Here is a 17,006-nt window from a genome sequence, read left to right as displayed (position 1 = left end):
ACATATGTAAAGTGCTGCAGAACAAAGTGCTCTCCCTTTTCTGTTCCATTTTTACACATTTGTTATGTTTTTTTTTGGCAGCAGTGAAGTGTCATTGGGGAGTTCCAGCATTGCCAGGGACGGGGTGGAACGAGGGAACAGGATCCTTGCACAGTGCCAAAGCCTGTGATCATTGCACTGCCCAGTGTGGAATTCCAACTTTGTGAAGTGGGAAGGTCCCATAAACTGAAAAGATTAAAAAAAAACAATTACTGCAGGTTCTGGAAATCTGGAATAAAGCACAGGAAAAAGAAAATGCTGCAAACGTTCAGTGGGTCAGACAGCATCTGCAGAGTGAGGAAGGCAAGGTTAAGGTTTTAGGTCAATGACCTTTCGTCAGAACCACCTGAAACATGACACACACACACCCCCCCCACCCACCCCTCTCTCCACAGCTGTGGCCTGAGCTGCTGACTGTTTCTAGCATTCCTCCTGTTTTTATTTCAGGAAGGCTCCGTGTTGGATTCCCACAGAGAAGATATCCTGCACTTGCACTTCCATTGCGAATGGTGACCAGAGGAAATCTATTGTACTCCACCCCTCCCATTCTTGTGCTGAGTTAGCAGGGCAGAGAGTGAGGGGCTGCAATTTCCCTCAGTGCTGCTGGGCTACGGAACAGTGGGGAAAGAAATTCTCTCCAGTACTCCAAGAATCATAAAATGATGCCACACAGGAGGCCATTCAGCCCATCATGCCTGTGTTGGCTCTTTGAAAGAGCTATTCAATTAGGCCCATTCCCTTACCCTTTCCTCATCACCCTAAAAATTTTGCCCCTTCAAGTATTTACTCAAGTTCCTTTTGTAAGTAACCCTTTCAGGCAGTGCATTGCAGATCATAATAACTTGCTGCTCATCTGCCTGCGTGGCCATCAGGTGAGGACAGTTTCGGGTTTGGCTGTGATAACACCTGCAGTTGAACAGCCATCAACATTGTTTAGGCTTGCATATGAAGAACGACTACTTGGTAAGACTTTGGAGAGTAACTGGGTCCAGCTGGCACCTGTGGAATCTTTCCCCAGGCTTCGGGAGACAATTAGAAATAGGGCAGAAAATTGGGGGTCAAATGTCAAATGAACATGCAAGGTCAATTACTGGACCAGCAGGTCATTCCTCCAGATGGAAGTGACCAACTGGCAGCATGAAAGACTAATTCTAAATGATCACCCACTCTGCACTATGTGCAGTATCTTTTACCTTGTATTACTCAGTGACCAAGGGGTGTGCATTGAGAGCAGAGACAGAAAGGACATGGGCAAGAATGTTGGATGACCATTTTGGTGTCCCCTCACTTGTCTAATTACATAGCAAAAGGTAATAACTTAGAACAAGAATCTTAACAGTTGCAGAAATCAAGTGGAATTCGATATCCAGCATATTTTTATCAATGGAGGGGGTTACAGTACACTTTCTTGATTGCAACCACAGGGGTATTTCTTTAAGAGTGGCCTTCATTAAAGTATTTAACTCTGTCACAGTTCAGTGTCAAAAGAACAAAGAAAAAGCATGAAAGCCAGTCATTTCCTGTTTTTTTTTCCTGATCTCCATAACCTGGCCTCTTCCCCAGAGGCAGGAACCATGGTTTTTACAATCTGCTGAAACTGTCCTCAGCAATTAGCCTCAGGATAATGACAGCGACAGCCATGTCAACAACAACTTGCATCGATCGAGAGCTTTTAACATAAAATACACGTGCCAAGAGGCTTAAGCAAGGACAAACAAGACCGAGTTGTCGTTGAGCATTTAGGAGATATGACTAAAAAGGGCATTCGAGTTTTAGGGTGAGAGACAGCTCCAGAAAGTCCACTGTCAATAGCAGAACAGAGGGAAGAGAGATGTGTCAGAAGACTGAAGAGCACAGGCTGGAGCAGCTGGAAGAAGTCAGGTCAGGCAAGGCCACCAAGAGAGGAATCTGTAAAGGAGGTTGAGGATTCTGGAGTCTATGGGGATAGGGACGATGTAAGTGTGGGACATTAAAGGCAAGACAAATGTTCACACAGAAGCCACTGGAGAGCAATCAGGGGAAAAGAGGTATGAACCCTGGCTGATTTATAATTCTCCCCTGCCCAAAGCAACCAACTGTCTCAGCCGAGATGGCTAATTGGGAATCAAAGCCCAAGATCTTTTGGCCATGTGGGTAGTCCTGCAAACTCATTTACCCACTGAGCCATAAGGGAAGCTGCCTGCTATTTACGCTAAATGCTGATCAGACCATTGGAAACCAGCTTGGAGAATCTGAAGATGAATTAAGAAGCACAGTCACAGTGAGACTGCTGAATCCTCTTTAAACCCAGATTATCTGTGCTTACTTTAACTCTGCTCCCTTAAACTATCAGACTCAGTACCTCTGCAGATGATGTAATACACCAGCAATATTTATGTTACAGAAAAGGACTGAAACAGTTTGGTGTAATCCATTACCATGAGTTGGTATTTTAAATTGTCCCTGTCTGACCCACTGCTGTGTAATTAGACCTGTGCAGGTTGCACTTACATCTTGACGAATTATGAAGTAGAAACATGCCGTTGTTGTAAGCCCTACTATAATATCATGAAACAACAGCTGTTTTTACATAAGAATTACATAATATTTTATAGGGCAGAAACAGCAACAGGTCTATGTTAGTGTTTATGCTCTACATGAACCTCCTCCCACCTTACTTCACCTCACCCTATCAACATATCCTTCAATTCCTGCTGTACTGCTCCAGTCTCTTGCTCGCGCTCAGACTCTGCCACCCATTTTGTAGCTGGCCACCAGCATCAGTGAGTCCAGCAAGTTTACTTTGGCATTACCAAAGGCTGTACAGGAGAGGTGGGTGAGAATCCGGTCCTGAAGCCACCTGAAAGCAGCTCAAATTCAAGCCAAAAAACCTCCTCCCTCTGGTTTTATTTACATGGGAAACAAAATAGAGAGCCAAGACTCTGCTTTGAAACTGTTTGCTCGTTATGTTAAGGAGCCAGTCGGTTAAATAGGAGCTCAACTGCAGTCATGAGGTCAGCCTCTCATTATCTCTCTCCTGTGGCAAGAACACTCTGTACCCTTTTATTTCAGCTTTGCATAATACCACAACATACTTTTCACATTAATAATCATTAGTCTGTGTCACTGCTGAGGACGTGCATTTCCTATGGGAATCTCCGCCCTACCCAATCGTGAAATTGGGAGTGTTGGGTGGAGGAAGTTAGAGGACACAGCAGTGCCTCGGCAAAACAGTGATCACAGAGTGTGCCAGCCACAGCAATGAGAAACTGAGGGGCAGAACAATGCAGTGGAAGAACTGACTTCACCACTACAGTTTAGTTCTCCTTTATAAGACCTCATGGGTAAGTTATCCAGTTAAAATTTGAAATCCCTACTAACATTTTAAGAATAACTAATACTTTTGAATCCACATATATCCAAACGTTTTCCTACATTACAACACTGGCTACACTCAAAGTATTTCATTGGCTGTAAAGTGCTTTGGGGAAGTCCTGAGGTTCTGAATATAAATGGGAATCTTCCCTCTTTATGAGATGTAGGTTTTTGTCAATGTCTGATCTATGGAAATTGATACTAAATCCCAGTGTTACCACTAGCAGGAGATAATAGGAACATAGGAGCAGGAGGCCATTCAGCCCCGTGAACCTACTCTGCCATTCAATTAGATTGTGCTAAAACCAGTCCAGCTGCAGGCAAATCTAGTTGCCACCAATTTCATTAAATATGCACTTGTATGGATTATGTTTTTCATGTTGAAATGTCTCAAAGGCATTTCATACAATAGATGACTTTTCGTAATGTTATATGGACAAATGATGCAGTCACTCTATGCCAGGAATATTCTACAGGCATGGGAGAAGTGTCAAGTTAATCTGTGTTTAGGTGTTATTGGCTGAGGAAGGAATGTTGGCCAGGACACAGGTTGGTAAACTATTAAAGTTTATAAAACAACATTGAATTACTCAGCAATTAGTTAATAAGAGCCAGTTGGCAGGCATTTCCAGATGGCAGGTTGTGTTTGGCCAACCCTATAGAATTCTTTTCTCAATTAACAGAGGATAGATAGATAAAGAGAAAAATGCAGAAGGGCTTATATGCATTTAGATTTGATAAGGTACCACATAAGGGAGCCATGGCAAAGTTTGTGCCACGTGAAGTTAAAAGGATTCTGGCCACACGAGCACTCTCTCTGACTGGAAAAATGTGGCAAGAATCTGTGTCGGGCTCACTCTTATATATTTTATACATATAAATGACCTGGACTTAGGAATTGAGGGAACAGTAGCTGAAATTTGACAATGATAACAAATTAGAAAGTATGACAAATTATGAGGAGGAATGTGCAAGACAGCAGGAAAAACAGATAGTTGAGCAGGAAGGGCAGATAGGAGGCAAATGCAGTTCAATGTAAAAAAAACTGTAGGAAATAAGAATAAGGAAAGGAACTGTATTAAATGGCAAGAGTTTCAATGGAACAGAGAAATAGTGATATGTTTGTGTAACCATGCAGCAATAGTAGTTTTAAAAAGGCAATCTGAATCCTCACTTTTTAAAATCTAGACTCACTAAACATTAAATCAAGGAAGCAATACTGAACTTGTATAGGGCCTTAGTTAGGCCACAGCTGGAACACCAATCTAGGAAGGACATTAAAAAAATGGAAAAGGTACAGCATATATTAAGCTGGTTCGGAGAAGTGAGAGATTTTAGATATAAAGGGAAATGAGGGCCTTTTGCCACTAAGAAGGTTAAGGAATGATCTGATAGGAGATCATCAATATTACTAAGGGTTATAAAGACAAATACCATTGGTCAGCACAATGCTGACAGAAGGGCACTAATTTAACATAATCACAAGAGATTTAAATGAGAGGTGAAAAAGTATTCTGTACAAAGCTGATGGTTAGAATTCGCTGTCACAGATTATTGTTTGAGACTTAAATTCTTTTGAAAGGGAATGCAGGTAGTTGCTTGGAAAGCAGGAATATTGGGAATGATCAGGGGGCTCATGGTGAGAAAAGCAATGGCACAAGCTTGATGGGCTGGATGGCCAGATTTTATGCTGCAACATTATATGATTCTACAAACTCCCTGCTCTTTTTCAAAATCATACTATGGGATCTTTAACTTTCTGAACCACCTTAACAGACAGGCAGGAACTTTACTGTCTCATCCAAAATATGGCACCTCCGACAATGCAGCACTCCCTGCAGGGTCAGTCTAGCTTATGCACTCTAAGCTACCACACAAATGAGGATATTCTAGTGCATTAGGAAGGATCGCTAAGCCTGAACAGTAGGAGGTCAAAGGTCAGATCTTTTTCTTGTTGCAAAGATCAGCTTCATGGTCTGTACAGAGTTAGGTGATCACAGTAAGAGCAGTGGTGAAGATACAATTGTTTCAGTGTCCCGAGCCAAGTGGGAGAAAGAGAGATGTCAGCCAAGGTTCCTGTGTCTAATCACATTCAATGCTGGAAGGTGGACAAGGGGCCAGGACTGGCTTGCACTCTGCTGTGATTTTTCAGCAGTCTGCCAACACTTATAGAGCAGGTACACAGAATAAAAATGGACACTTCTGATTTCAGGCCACCAGTGTCAATCACAAGCGATAATGGGTCAGGTACAACACCGTTAGATGCAGAGTAAAGCAACCCCAACTAGACTGCAGCAACACTGTCCCTCAGTCCAAGCTCAGAATCCTTGCTACACTGGCGTGATATTTCCCACCTTCACAAAAGCCAAGTTAGGGATGGTGCATGCAGTGTCACTTTGGGGTGCAATGAAGCCCCAATCCTGGAGGGTTATCTTTGCCTCATTCAGGACAGGCTTATGGCTGGAACTTGATATCTGGGAGGCCACTTGCCCATGACTGCAGACCAAAACTTCCCACACTCTGCGGGCCCACCGCACCAGTCAGCTCCCTGCAGCCAGGGGAAAGTTGAAAATGCTGATCTGAATGCTGATAACTCCCATGATGACACATACATGTGACATGCATGCGTAAGTGCACATCAATCCTGCCCTCCCCGCAATGTTTCACCCAATTTTGTCCTATTGACCTCCTCGGAATTGGATGGAGACTGTCCAAATTCATCTCCTATCACAGTTCCAATTAAGTTGATTTTTACTTCAGAAATTGTTTCTTAAACAGTTACCTTCCTAAGTAAATGAAACATAAGATTCAGAGAGGGTTTGACTGGGTCGATTCTGAGAGGATGTTTCCCCTCATGGGGAAATCCAGAACTATGGGTCTCCCATTTAAGATGGAAATGAGGAGGCGTTTTTTCTCTCAGAGGGTCGTTAATCTTTGGAATTCTCTACTCCAGAGAGCAGTGGAAGCTAGGTCATTGAATATATTCAAGGCTGAGTTAGAGAGATCTTTGATCTACAAGGGAGTCAAAGGTTATGGGGGGACCAGGCAGGAAAGCGCAGTTGAAGCCATGATCAATTCAGCCATGATGTTATTGAATTATGCAACAAGCTCGAATGGCCTGCTCCTGCTCCTATTTTTTATGCTCTTATGTTCTTAAATGACCCCCAACTTGAGGTGGTCTAATTCAGAAGACCTGCCTGTTGTTCTAATATTGATTGCATCAAACAATGTAGCAGGATACATGGTACGTGTGGGGAAGGGGCACAGCAAAAGTTCAGACCCAGTCTCCTGAATCCCTGCTGCCCATTTGAAGGCCCATCGTGCATCTTGGTATGCATCACATTAAACAAAAGTCACAACTAACAAGAGTCCTTTTTATTCAGCAGGGATTACACGACTGCCTGTGTCATTCTACCCAGCATCGTGCTCCAAATAGTAAAGGATACTTCACAGAATGAGGGGTTATTTTTGGCTCTTGTTTTAATGAAGTGGCTCATCTGGCACCCAGAGACATAGTTTGGATCCCAAACAGGAAAAGATTAGACAACTTGAACTAGTGCTTCGTTTATGTCAGGACTGCAAATGTGCCCAAGAAATGCATTTGTGTTGACTCAGAAGCATATGTATCTTTTCTTTCTTGCCAATATTATCCCCGCATCTCCTGAAAGGCATTGACCCTTTGTTGGGGTCTAGTTCAACAATGCCAGGCCTCCTCCAGTACCTCATCCAATGTGTGATACTTGGCAGTGGAGTGTTGGCAAGCTATTTCAACAGCTGAGCTCAATCTTGTCTCCAGCTGACGTGCACACACACGCATGCGCACACGGACAGACACAAGAGCACTTGTGCACCACGAAACAGACTGACACACAGAGACACAGATGAGATGTGGCAATTTTCCACTTCCTAACTAAAGGGTGCAGTGAACCATCGCCCTGCATAGTATTTACGGCACAGAAACAGGCCATTTGGCCCAACAGATCCATGCCGGTCTTTATGCTCCACATGAGCCTCCTCCCACCTTACTTTATCTCACCCCACCAACATGTCCTTCTATTCATTTGTTCCTTATGTAATTATCTAGCTTCCCCTTACGTGCATTTATGTTATTCGTCTTGATTACTCCCACGTGGTAGTGACTTCTACATCCTCACCACCCTGACTGACATCCATTAATTCAGGACAAGCCAGGGATGGAATCTAGGATCTCCCAGGTTTTCTGATCTCAGCTATTGATTGGATAAAACACACTGATGACTCAGTAGGTTTATGTAGTAAACTACAAAACTATTTAATTCACTAAAATAACAACTCAATTAAAATTATCTAAAAAATCCATTTGAAGGAAATAAATTCTTCCAGATAGGTTTAGGTTCACTTCAGGCAAATATAAACCCTCAAGGGGAAACTCCTCCAGATTTCAGCTATATACAGTGTTAAAAGCCAGTGCCTGTTTCAGGCGGGTAATTTAACACCTCGCAGTGAATGAAGTGGCTCAGGGCAGCCACTTATAAACCCTGGATGACCTGAGCTGAATGTAATCTCTAGGGGGCTGTAAATATAATCAGGGCCACAGACAGCAGTGGGATTCCCTCACAAAAGCCTCTACACAAGGAACAGTTACATTAAACAGACATTTTCACAAAGTATTTGGGAAACCATAATGGATATTATTGGCATACATACTTGAGTACATACCATGACGTAATGCCGTTGCATTTCTGTCTTTTCACTGGCTAGCTTCTCGCATTCCAGTTTCAGACTGCAATAAAAGAGAGAACAGCTTAATACCCTTAATTGAAACTATGAGAGAGGTACAGGCGGAACATGCTAACTTTTTCATAACAGCATTGTTCACCAAGATGCATTGAAGCAACAACAGCAGCTTTTTCCACTGGTAGATCCACCAGCCCCCTCCGCCCTCACCCCCCCCCCCCCCACTCCGCCCTCCCCCCCCCCCCCCCCCCCAGCAGGGCTGTTATCAATGAAGTGTGACAGGTTAATGTGATCAGAAATGTGTTACAAGAATTCGTTCCCCAGACAAATGACCAGTTGGTAAGAGCAGTTATTGGTTTTCAACTATATTTTGACATGAATTAACACTTAGCTGTGGCCAACTGTTAACACACTTGCCTCGGAGCCAGAATATTGAGGGTTCAAGTCCAACGTAAGCACAAAATCTAGGCTGTCACCTCAGTGCAGTATGAGGGAGTGCCATACTGTCCGAAATGTCATCGATCAGATGAGATGTTAAACCAAAGTCCCATCTGCCCTCTGAGGCGGACGTAAAAGATCCCATGGTACCATTTTGAAGAAAAGCAGGTGAGTTATCCCTGGTGTCCTGGCCAATATTTATCCCTCAACCAACATCACTGAAAACAAATTATTTGGCCGTTATCACATTGTTGTTTGTGAGACCTTGATATGTGCAAATTGGCTGCCACATTTCCTACATTACAACAGTACCTACACTTCAAAAGGGCTTCATTGGCTGTAAAGCACTTTGCAACAACCTGAGGTCGTGAGAGGTATTATGCAAATCTTTTGTTTTTGAAAGGAAGGGAAAAGTAGATAAATCATTTGATTTGAATAGCATACTTCACAAACCACTGACCACTCCAGGCGCTTACCCATTGTCTCTCGAGACAAGGAGGCCAAAGAGAGAGAGACTTCCCAGTACATGGAAGAAATTAGTTGGGCATCATTGATGGAATTTAATCACAGGGTCTTAGAATGCCACAGCTTCAGTACCATATGAACATGAGAGGAACTCCAAAAGTAAATTATAACCTCATAGCCCACTGTCAGAATGTACGAAATGTATTATATCAGTTTTTTATTTTTCCTACGGTGATACAGTGAGGGCAATGAGTGGCTCCAAGATAGCACAACTCAAGGAACAAACAATAAAAGAGTCATGGTCAGTCTAAAGTCCATCACATCACATGCAAGGTACTATAATAAATTGTATTAAATAGCACTTTTAACATTAAAATACTTCACAGTATAGATAGGGGAATGGTTACCAAGCCATAGAGGGCTAGATTGGGAGGGTGCTGAAAAGCTTGGTTAAAATATGCGCATCAAGTAGGTTTTTAAAATGGAGAGATATAGAGAGCTTTAGAGAGAGAGTTTCAGAGCCTACAGCCAAGGCAGATGACCAACAAGGCAAGAGTGAATGCACAAATGCAGAGTCAGAGGACCAAGAGTGTAAGAGGTGGATAAAAGGGTATTGCAAAGATAGAGTGGGAGGAAGCAATGGAGAAAGTTGAAGACAAGAATGGCATTGTAATATACATAGATGAAAGCTCAGCAGTGAAAGGGCTGAGGTTGGGTGGAGACAGACAATGTTGCTGTGGTGGTCTTAGTCATGGAATGGAAATGTGTCTGGGTTAAGCGGGATGTTTTGTAAAGCAAGATTCAGCCTAAGCGTGTGGGCCGGGGGAGCGGTATGGAGCCGGCAGTAAGAGTGCGGAATTTATACCGGGGCCAAAGAAAGCACCAGCAGTTTTAGTGCTGAATTTGAGGAAGTTGTGCTCATTCATGACTTGATGTCAAACAGGCGGGTCTGACCTCATAGAGGGGGTTGCAGAGGGAGGTGGTAGAGAGGTTGATAGTTGTCACAATATATTGGAAGCTGATCAAATACCTGTGGAACAGTAGGGTATTACTACAGTTTTATGGGGGATAGACAAGTAACCAACTAAAAATAATAATTCAGTGTATATCATGGGGCAGAGGTTGCAAGGCTCTGCTGCTAGTGAGGAGTCTCATCAGATGCGGGACCACTGCTGTGGCCAGTGCTCAGCCTTGGATTTTTGCCTTCACACTTTTATTCAGACTACTGTTGCACTCTTGACAGATTTGGGGACAGATTCCTGGCAGAATCAAAAGCAGGGCAGTTGACATATTTGGAAAAACTAAGTGGAGCAAAAACATAATTTACAATACATTTAGGACTGGATTGGATCTCTGGGTTCTGACAAAGGGACCCAAAAACATTAACCCACCTTTTATCTTTTCAGATGCTAAAAGACTTGCTGGTAATTTGTGTGTTTGGGTGGGGGGGTGGTCCTAGAGAACCATACAAATCTGCCCAGAGCTGCACTATAGGTAGTAGCAATCTTTGTATGTCAAGTCTGCACATCCAGTTCCTCCACAACATTCCAAAAGAACTGGATCCTATGGCTTTGGGCCAGTTAAATGTCACATCTTATTATCAATTTTTACATCACAATATAGCTGTGTGTCAAAAATGTCTCAGATCACTTATCCCAACGGTGCAGCTCAAACTAGACGAAGGCCTCTTTCTCTATATCCAATACCTTTGGGCTCTAAAACAGCATTGACCATGTACATATTTAAAGGAACTTGACCATCAGGAATTTATAGCTTACAAGCCAGAATTCTTGAATATTCAGGTCAACTGTGGTGTGGGTGCAGGGGGCAAGGCGGGGGGGGGGGGGGGAGGAGGCCCACAATGAATTAGCTATGCAGGTTTGAGCAATTTCATAAAGTCAAATGATAATCATGAGGTGGGATTAGTGCCACCATTTTTAAAACGTGTTTTTAATGGGGATATATTTGGCCAATCTCATTGAATTTTTCTTTGTCCGGTTAGTTTGATACCTCTACAGTTAAAAGTGTGGGCGCATGTCTTTCCCCGCCACCATCCCCACCTCCAGGCCATTGCAAGTGTCACCTATCGGCAGTCACGAACTACAGGGACTCTCTAGGTACGATACTGCCCTCTGATACTTCTTTCTCTTTGCTCAAAGGTACCCCAGTGTCCACTTGGCACTGTCCCATACCACTCGGCTAAGACTGAATACTGGCTAAAGTGGGAGTGGACCTTAAACACATACGCCTCGTGCCACTGTTATTAGCAGGTTAGCATGGAGCATCATCCCATTTAACTGTTGCCATTTTTTACTGTTCATTTTAGGTCTTTCAAGCATCACTGTACAAAGAGGAGGAGCAGGAGGGCAGGCTCGGAACCTGCCTGCTTGTCTCCTCCAAGTCCCACTCCTTACTTGGCAGGTAGAAAAGAGAGAAAACTTGCATTCATATAGCAGTTCACCATGTCACAAAGCACTTTGCGCCCAATGAATTACTTTTCAATGTGTAGTTGCTACTGTTATGTGGGCAAGAACATAAGAAAGAGGTGGGTTTTAAGGAGTGTCTTCAACGAGAGGTAGAAAGGCAGAGAGATTCAGGGAGGGAATTCCGGAGCTTAAGGCCTAGGCAGCTGAAGGCACAGCCACCAATGGTGGAGCAATGAAAATCGGGGATGTGCAAGAGGGCTGAATTGGAGGAGCAGAGATCTCAATGGAGCAGCTTTAGGCTTCGAGAATGTTAGAGATAGGCACAGGTGGGGCCATGGGAGGATATGAAAACCAGGATAATAATTTTTAAACTCGAGGCATTGCCGGATAGGGAGCCCTAGTAGGTCAGAGAGCACAGGGATGATGGGTGATTGGGATTTGGTGTGAGTTAGGGTACAGGCTGCAGAGTTTTGTGTGAGCTCAGGTTTATGGAGGATGGTAAATGGGACCCTGCCAAGACAGCATTGAAATAGTCAAGTGTAGAGGTAACAAACTATTGGGATGAAGGTTTCAGCTGCAGATGAGCTGAGGCAGGGTCAGAGATAGGTGATGCTATGGAGATGGCAGCAGGCAGTTTTGGTGATTGGGCACATATGTGCCCAGAAGCTAATCTCAGGGTCAAATAGATGTCAAGGTTGCAAATGGCCTGGTTTGGCCTTAGGTATGGAGAGTGGCGATGGATGCATGCTTAAACCATGCATTTTTACAGAGAATTAGTGGATTCTGAATTTCCACAACTGAAAAGTAGACTTACAAGAGATGCTGAGGTTAAATCTGGAATGTGTAATAATTTATACATGTAAACAAACAAAGTGAGAACTGACCTATATAAGCACTTACAAGTTACTGTCAGCAGGCTCTGTGGCTGAACTCACTTAGCTAAGTAATTCTAGATTTTACTAAACATTTCTTGAAATGAATGTGGATGAACAAAACCAGATGCCTAATAGTGTAGCCCCAGCTGCAGCCAGTTCAAGAAAACTGGTTACCAATGCTACGTAATTGGGTTAGGTGCAGAAGGAAAGACTGAGATCTTACCAAGCCTCTATCTTAAGACCAATCCCGTGTGCTCTCTGCATTTTATCATTACCTCTACAATCACTAATCCTTGGAACTTTCCTGTCGTTAATCCTAACTTCCTAGTAATCCATCCTATACATTCCTTTCCTCCCTGCATCACTAAATTGACTCATTTTCTACTGTAATTGGCTGCCACGTTTCCTAAATTAAAACAGTGACTACACTTCAAAAATATGTCATTGGCTGTAAAGCGCTTTGGGAACTACAGAGAAAGGTGCTATATAAACCCATGTTCTTTCGAGCTCATTCTTTCCGAGGGCCTCAAAATTGGAAGACGCCTCACCTTCTTTTCTTCCTACAAACTACAGGCTTGTAAAACCCAAACTGGACATTATTTCATTTCTATTTCCTGATTTACCCAGTCTTCGACCCTACTCTTTTCAATCTTGATGAGGGAGAAGCACAGTACCCTGGAGTTTCCTCAATTACTTTTGGGGAAGAATTTTTCTGAATTGGCTACCAGAATTTTTCTGTATCCTTGCTACTCTCAGGAGGCAGCAGGGCTGATTTTCCTATTTTCATACTTGAGTGTAAAGGGTTGCCTGGCTATAGTGGAGAGAAGAAAAGCTGAAGGGGCTGACCGATGGCCAGTGAAGCAGCCTCTGGCCCTCCAGGTGTCACAGGCCTGTGCCAAAGTTAGGACACCCAGGCAATCATTTACACGCACGAACAACGAGAGGAAAATCTGCCCCAGAATGGGCAATTCGGGAATGAGCAATCAGTGGGAAAGGTTCCAAAGTCCATGGGATGGGGCTAGCCTAACAGGCTGGATGGTATTTTCTTGCCCTTTCTCCCCCCTACCCCCATTATCTCCTGCAATTGGTTCTATGCTCTTCATCCAGTTTCTCAATAATAAAACAAGAAGTTCATATAATGAGATAATTAATAGAAGGCTTGCTATAATTAGTTAACAACTCTTGTTGTATCGTTTCACTTCCAGGTAATACAAGTCGAACTCAGTGGTTCTTGGTCATTTTTTCGTCTAGAAATTCCTATGTTCCTAATATTTTAAGAGCCAAATATCATTGTTGATAACAGCATCATACACCCCATTGTGATTACAAGTGGGGCTCTCTCAAAGCATGCAAGAGTCACCAATAGCTTCTTAACTCGTAATAACCTTTGCACCCTTCTGCATGCTGCCAAATATTTTAAAGAAAAACAGAATGTTGGCAGATGTTTTAAAGGACTGAAATGCTCCCAGGCAAAACCATTCATTTTCAGCCAAGATGTTGGTGGACGAGGTTGGAGCTCCGTAATACTCCGAGCCATGGAGTGGATTTATGACCACAGAGAGACTGAGGTCAGATGCTTTCCCACAAGGAGGAAAGGATAAACTAGAGGGCGAGTCATGCCAAGATGTTGTCAATAGTGTGCCTCCTAATAACTGGTTCATAAGCAGCATTGGCAGAAACATGGCAGTAAGGACCCTGTCTTATTATTTTGGCCAAGATATGGGATGTAGCATGGCTGGTGGGGAGGAGGGAGGAGGAAATGGGAGGAGTCCCAGAACATGGTAAGAGGAGTAAATAACAAAGAACTTTATCTGTTTCCCCAAATTGCTTATTCGGTAAAATGTTCCACATTAAGATTCACAGTCTGTGGTGGCATTGCTGGTCATTGCCAATGGCCTCAACACCCTCAGATAAAGAAGTGGGGCAGAGTTGGTTGCCATTTCTGATTGCTATCCAGTGACTGCTGCTGGAATGTGGCCATGATCACACGATGCCCCCAACGGTGGAATTGCCTCCCAACACTCACTCGCTGTTTAAGTTCACAGATGAAGAGCAAGTATTTGATCTGTTGAACTTTAACTTCAGGAAAGACCAACATCTTTGGAGAGAGGAATGAGAGTAAAAGCAGGAAGAAGGGCCAATATGGAAGGAGCAAATTCAATCTAAAAGAATATTGTGTACATTACTCACAGAAATAAACTCATCGACAATGAAAATGTTTGGAAAACAGATGCATTCCATTGCGAAATACAAGCCACTACTTTATGAAACAGGTACCTTTGAAATGTTTGCTGTAACCTGGGATTTGAGACTGTTGCTTAACACAACGATCAGACAACATAATTTTACAGCACTTTTACCATTCCATAAAAACATCATCCACCACCCCCTCCTCCTCCTCCTCTCCCCCAAAACCAGTTGGGAACTAATTAGCCCTCCTTAATTACATTCACTGGCCTTCCCTCAGTAGTCTGGACCGCTGAGCATTCACTGGCAATGCTTCCTAAAGAGCAAAGCTGTTAACACAGGGCATATGTCACTTCCTGCTGCTTGAGATTAAAGCACAAAACATCTGCTGGGGCAAATGTTCAGCATCTTTAGTTCTGACACTCATACTTGGCTTTTTATTACTCTGCCAAATCAGTGCAATTTTAATCCTATTTTTCTCAAGGCAAGTTTATTATACTTGGAAAGTAAACCTAATTAGGGTCCATTGGATAACATGGTGAAGTCTCTCGCTCGCTCTCTCACACACACCCGCCTTCCTCTTTATCATTGCACTAGCTCATAAATAACCTGTCAACACACAGAGTGCTTTCAGAATGCATGGCACCGCTCTTTCCGTTTGAATTGAACATGAAATTTCAATGTCCTCTTGCACTCTGCACTCTCAGTTCCCTTTCACACACACATTGCAGGCTTATGCAAACATTCCTGCCTGGACTGGGCTGGGGTGGGATGTGGTGGGGGTAAGGGGGTGGGGTGGGGTGGTGGAGAGCCGGAACAGGAGCGGGTACGGTGTGGGTGGAAAGTGACGTATAGGCTATTTTGCATTGGCACTCAATGAATACATTTTAGCCAGTTTGTCTTCCGAATGGCTCCTCACTGGCGCCGATTCGAGCTGGGGTACCAGCTGTCCTTTGAGGACTTACACAAGTGCAGATTCTTTGTGCGGGTGTCACAAGCGAGCCTTGCCCTGTGCTCCCCTAAAGCCACGTGTACCCACTTTTCAGGCAGGCCTCATCACCTACCAATCAGGGCCAGGAGCCTGGGCCAATTTTCCTGTCTCCAACACAGGATGCACAAGGCCAACTGTAGCAGCCTGACTGCCAACCTGGCTGAGATTACCTAGACTGGGGTGGGGGTGGGTTGGGGTGGGCAGGGGGGTGCAATTATCCCTCCTGGTGTGTAAGGCTCAGCTGCTCACTGAATACCCTCAGGGAGCTCAAGCAGCCATTTTTAACAGCGCGATCTAGACAATGAATTTTTAGCGATTTGCCATTAAAGCTGAACTCAGTCGTGCCCCTATCCAATAGTAATGCCCAGCAGCGGATCACTGAGTTGTCATCAGAAGGGTGATCCCCTGCTGATAACATACGAACATACAAATTAGGAGTACAGGTAGGCCATTCGGCCCCTCTAGCCTGCTCCGCCATTCAATAAGATCATGGCTGATCTGTTTGTGTCTTGAATTCCACATTCACATCTACCCGGATAACCTTTGATTCCCTTGTCTAACAAGAACCTATCTACCTCAGCTTTAAAAATATTCAATGATCCCTAACAGCAAGCAGTTTTAATATATATGTCTTCTCTCTCCTGGCACGTTGAATGCTAGATAAACGAGGGGGTGAAAACAAAAAGGGATTTTGGATACCTGACTTAGCGGATTGAACACAAGTAGGTGGAATCACAATCTGTAATATATTAAAAGTCTTGCATATAGCTTTTCACGTAGGCGTCACTTAGTTCTTGTCATATTTATCTATCACACCAGACGTTACACATTCAGCTGATCCTCTGAGTCACTGTGAACAATGGAAGATCTTATATGAATTTATTAAAAGTTTTGTGCTTCCTGCAACATGATCCCCGATGCAGAGATGCATTTCAAGGGCAGCTAGCTGAGGGAGAAAGGAATAGAAGGTTATGCGGATAGGGTGAGATGAAGTAGGGCGGGTGGAGACTCACGTGGAGCATAAACACCAGCATGCAGCAGTTGGAACATATGACCTGCTTCTGTACTGTAAATTTTATGTAATTTCAGTTTGACCACATTTGACTCGTCATCACAAATTAGCAGATCTGACAAGGCAACTGCAAATTACAGGCACAGCACCTCTATAGTTATAAAGCAGCATATCCTCTAGCACACCACCAGCAATACCCAGGAGAAATGCTAGCATATTTATTACAACAACTTACATTTATATGACACCTTTAACAGTGAAACATCCAAAGGCGCTTCACAGGACCGTAAATCAGATAAAAATTGACACCATGCCAAAAAAGAATACGATAGGATGGGTGATCAAATGCTTGATCAAAATTTTCCCGTTTTTTTTTAGAGCATCTTAAATGAGAGAGAGAGGTGCAGAAGTTACGGGAGACAATTCCAGAGATTAAGACCTAGACAACTGAGCACGCAATGGCAGAGCAAAGGAAGTCGGGATCTGCAAAACCTCAGGTGAAA

The 17,006-nt window shown here is 43.5% G+C and overlaps 1 protein-coding gene across 9 annotated transcripts in view; it reads right to left on the bottom strand.

Annotated features, from left to right (window-relative positions):
- The window catches only part of LOC137351605 (transducin-like enhancer protein 4), a 194,012-nt gene that overhangs the window by 166,337 nt on the left and 10,669 nt on the right, over nt 1-17,006 (bottom strand). For 5 of the 9 annotated variants that reach the window (XM_068016204.1, XM_068016196.1, XM_068016202.1 and 2 more), the window contains exon 3: nt 8,080-8,155. In XM_068016204.1, the coding sequence (XP_067872305.1) occupies nt 8,080-8,155 (76 nt within the window). The remainder of the gene's footprint in view (nt 1-8,079; nt 8,156-17,006) is intronic. The other 4 variants (XM_068016199.1, XM_068016203.1, XM_068016201.1 and 1 more) reach the window with 1 other exon arrangement.

The sequence above is a fragment of the Heterodontus francisci genome, chromosome 36, assembly GCF_036365525.1.
Source record: "Heterodontus francisci isolate sHetFra1 chromosome 36, sHetFra1.hap1, whole genome shotgun sequence".
Lineage (NCBI taxonomy): Eukaryota > Metazoa > Chordata > Chondrichthyes > Heterodontiformes > Heterodontidae > Heterodontus > Heterodontus francisci.
The sequence above is the reverse complement of the archived record's forward strand: the minus strand, read 5'-3'. Positions and strand labels throughout refer to the sequence as shown.